This window comes from Simochromis diagramma, unplaced genomic scaffold, assembly GCF_900408965.1.
Source record: "Simochromis diagramma unplaced genomic scaffold, fSimDia1.1 OVJJ01000433.1, whole genome shotgun sequence".
In the NCBI taxonomy this organism is placed as follows: domain Eukaryota; kingdom Metazoa; phylum Chordata; class Actinopteri; order Cichliformes; family Cichlidae; genus Simochromis; species Simochromis diagramma.
In genome coordinates this window covers 6,562,471-6,566,776 of record NW_024387031.1, presented here as the reverse complement: position 1 = coordinate 6,566,776, position 4,306 = coordinate 6,562,471, and the positions used below count along the sequence as shown (strand labels likewise).

Genomic DNA, 4,306 nt, shown 5'->3' with positions numbered 1-4,306 from the left:
TGGACAGACTGTGCAACACATGTGGGAAAAAGGCATCTTCCTTCCCTGTCTTTCAAAATAAAAGTGTTTCACTACTGTAGTTTTGGACAAGTAGTAACTCCAGGTAAATAACCAACTGAATAAACTTGCAGAACTTGCAGGTTGTTGTATTAAATACAAATCTTATCAGTGGTGTTAGTAGTTAATAGACAGAAAACTAATCTTGTCTTAATATCTGAATATTTTTTCTTGTTTTTGAGATACATTTCAAAACAATCCAGCAAACCCAGTCCACTCTGGGCCCACAGTGTGCTTCAGTAACAGTGAACGGGCTCCTGAGCACCGCATTTCAGTGTAGTTACTAATAATGAGGCCTGCAGGGTTTTGATCTTCCGTTTTATTTTGCTAAACCATCTTTCAAAAACTGAAACATAAATTAACAAAATACTGCTGAGTTCACAGAAACTAAGATTTGCCTCCGCTGGGTGCGACTTTCAGCTAAATCCTCTTAAGGGAGGGAAGCGTTGAGTTAAAAAGAAAGGAAGAATGCTTTAGAAGCTCAGCTCCTGTTTCCTGCTGTCCTCCTCCAGGATTTGGTCTCTTATAGATAATTTAAGCCTTCGTAACTTCTGTAAGGAGGAAAAAAATATTTCAACGGTTTAAATTGCGTTAAAGCTTAAGGTTTGCATTATTAGGGGCGTAGCCTGTTTTAGTGAGATGTAATATTTTTTATCCCACTAATATTGAGGCTTCAAGAAACCAATGGATGACTTCACAGTGGCTACATCCATCTTTTATATACAGTCTGTGGTTCTCCCCTGCTTGCTTGCTTAAACTGCTGGGTACACCTGACAGCTGCTGAGGATCATGGGTATTGGAGTATTTACAGGCGTCCCCTAAACTGAAGCAAGATGAAAACCTTCAAAGGGGAGGTCAGTCTGTCATCTGCGCGCGCGCGCGTGTGTGTGTGTTTAAGTTCCTCCCTTTAATAATAAAAATCCTGCTGGGTCCGGGGCTGGTGTGCGTGCAGGGCGCGTGTGTTTTCCAGCCAATGAGCTTCCTGCTCGGCCGCTGAGGCAGTTGACAGATTTGGCTTCATCCTCAGCGGCCACAATAGAAATCTAATTAAAACTTACTGGACCTCATTACGGGGCTGCAGGTGCACGCGGGCCGCCGGCGGTTAATCCCGCTCAATTAGAGCACGGCCCCGCGCACACCAACAATGCAGCGGGTCGGCATCGGGGGCGCGCAATCATCGCGTTCCCGGGAGGAAATAATGGGGGTCCTGAGATGTCTGTGATCAGAAACTCTCGAAAACAGGATAAACTTTAATCTTTCCGGTCTTTACTGCTTTTTCTGACTTTTTTTTTTATCAGATATGTTTTTATATCAATAACTTACTGATACTGGGAAATGTCTCTGTATGCACTGAAAGGCTTTGTGATATCTCTGTGTCTGTGGGTGTGAATCACAGTGTGTTTACCTGCAGATGAAAGTCAGCCTGTAACTTAATCTAATCTCATGAGAGAAAAACTTTGGCACAAGGTTTACGGTGACAAATAAATAAATAAAATTTATAACAAATCCACAAAATATTTAACACAACTGCTGGTACAGAGAAAGCAGGAGGGGGAGGAAGAAAAGGAAATCAAGGAGTTGGTGAGAGAGGGTGAGGAGAAGAAGAAGAAAAATTGGGCCAGAGGAGGTAAAGGAAGAAAAGTAAAGGAGCAGGAGTAAGAGAAGGAGAATGGAGAGGAAAAGGCGAAAGAGGAGAATGATGATAGGAAAATAAAGGACGATAAGTGTGAGGAAGATGGGGGGAGGAAAAGGAAGCAGAAGGAGGAGAAAAAGAAAGGAAAACAAGCAGTGAAAAACAAAGAGGAGAATTCAAAGGAAAATGAGGAGAGGTGGAAGAACCGTAAAAGAGGAGAAAGAGTCAGGAGGAAGATGCTAATTTGAAGGAAAAATGAGGAGGAGGGGACAGTGCAAGGGGAAGAGGAGAAGAAAGAGTGAGGTGGAAAAGGAGAAGGATGAATTGACGAGGAAGAGGAAAAGAAGGAGGACAAATAGATGAAGGGGTGGATGGATGAGGAAGAAGGAGGAGAATGAGGAGGTGAAAAAGACATGGAAGGAAGAGGAGAAGGAGCAGGATGTGAATAAAAAAGGGGGAAATGTAGAAGATGAGAGGAGAGAGAAGGGAGAAAAGGAGGAGAAGGTGACAGAGGAGGAGGAGGAGAAGTAACAGAAGAAGGAAACAACGAAGAAGACTCCTGCAGTATGACTCTCGGTCAGATTACTCCTGCAGGAGGATTATTGTCACTCTATACTCCAATCTCCTTCCTCTTTTCTCCTCCTCCAGCAGTTGGTAGCACTGTGTCCTCCCTCGGGTGTTCCCTGATTGTCTGTAGATCCTCAACACGTGCAGAGACAACAAGACTGCTGTGACTCCCAGAGGAAGAAGAGGGGGAAGAAGATTAAACACCTCCCTCCTCTGCCATAATATCTTTCATTATATTTTAATTTTGTATTTCACAAACACTCTTATTCTGAAGCGTTTCCAGGTCTCATTTTATTGTTTTATTTTGAAATTGGCTCTCTAATCGCCTGTACACATGCGCAGAACAACAGGCTGGTGCATCTGTAAAGCTCATTAAATCACATTAAATCCTTTAGTTGCAGTTTGCTTGTTTATGATCTTCCACCGCTTTTTATTTGTGCCTCATTAACATCACAGTCAAACTTTAAACGATCTCCGTGTCGCGTGACGTGCTTCCACCTGCTGCTCTCAGCAAACCGTTATCTTATTAATATTAATTATCATTATAATAAAAGAAAAACTCACGCACGATCCCTGAAGCCATTGTCTGCGCCCGTGCACGGCGGTTAAACCCGGATTAAACTCAGATTACTGCAGCATATCTGCGCAGACTGAGGCTCGGGATCAAGGAGAAGCAGGCAGAGGCGAGTTTTATAGAAACGTTATAACTTTATTATTTAGTAGAAAAGTGGCACCAAAGCTCCAAGTAAATAGAATAAAATCTCTTTATGTACAAAATACAAATTTCACGTGACAAAACGAAACGAGTCGAATAAATAAAAACACAGCAGAGAGAGAGAGAGAGAGAGAGATGTAGAGAGTAGTAGAGAGTAGTGTGTGTGTGTGTGTGTGTGTGTGTGTGTGTGTGTGTGTGTGTGTGTGTAATACATAATGAATGCGGGCAGCTCCTTTCAGTCTATTGTGGGAGCGTTGAAACTCGATTTCCACGCTCTCTTTTCTGCAGAATCACTCTACTAATTGTAAAATTGACTTTTCACCTCGGACACGAAAACAGAAAAACTGAGACTGACTGTAACCTGCAGACTCTGGGGGAGAGAGGGGGGAGAGGGGAAAGTGCAAAGGTTTTTGGAGAAATTTACAAAACCCAAAACTAATAATAAAAAAACAGATCAAATTCAGTTCCTCTCATTTCCAGTCCATCCGTAGAGGCACGACGACGATGGTGATGAGGTGTGAGTAAGGCAAATAGCGGCTCTCAGTCTTATTCCAGCGGGACCTCCCGGCTCATGGATCAGTAGATGCCCGGCACGAAGCTGCGGAAGCCGTACAGCGCGTCCTGCCGCAGGTAGCTGTAGTCCTCGGGCGCGGCGGGGCTGCCCGGGCTGGAGGCGCAGTAGGCCGGGGAGGAGGAGGACGAGGAGCCGCTGGAGCTCCAGGAGCAGGCATCGCTGCCCGGGCTCGGGGCCTCGGCTAGGCACGGGCTGAGCAGCACAGGCGGCTCTCCAGCCTTGCCCGCCTGCAGGTCCGCGATGCGGATGGTCTCGGACAGCGCCCAGATGTAGTTGTGCGCGAACCGCAGAGTCTCGATTTTCGTCAGCTTCGTCTCGTCCGGGAATGCGGGCAGCACGCCGCGCAGCGCGTCCAGCGCGTCGTTCAAGTTGTGCATGCGGTTACGCTCGCGGTCGTTGGCTTTCAGGCGCCGGTTCTTCTTCACCACCTGCACCGTGGCGTCGCTGCGCGCGCGGCCGCGACGCCGCTGCTTCTTCTGCTGCTGCTCGGGCTGCGGGGACGCGCAGCGCGGGCTGCTGGACTCCTCGTCTTCGCTGTGCGGGAAGAAGTCGCAGCTGTTGCTGTCGATGTCGGAGTAGAGCGAGTCCATGACTGCGGGGAGAGGAGGCGTGAGGGATCCACGCGAGAGGAATTCACCAGAAGTCTGTGTCAGTTCGGAGAGGCGCGCGTGTCTCTGCCTGTTTTCTGCTCTGGATCAGCTCGTGCGAGCCGGTGAGCCTGGCACACGACCGGCCTCAGCCCGCTTATATAGCGCGCGGA

General features: G+C 47.2%; 1 protein-coding gene across 1 annotated transcript; it reads right to left on the bottom strand.

Moving 5' to 3' along the window:
* Positions 1-2,908: 2,908 nt before the first annotated feature.
* Positions 2,909-4,306, bottom strand: neurog1 (neurogenin 1). The gene has a single exon (XM_040043214.1). It carries the CDS (start codon positions 4,134-4,136, stop codon positions 3,549-3,551), a length of 588 nt encoding a protein of 195 aa, XP_039899148.1. The 5' UTR covers positions 4,137-4,306; the 3' UTR covers positions 2,909-3,548.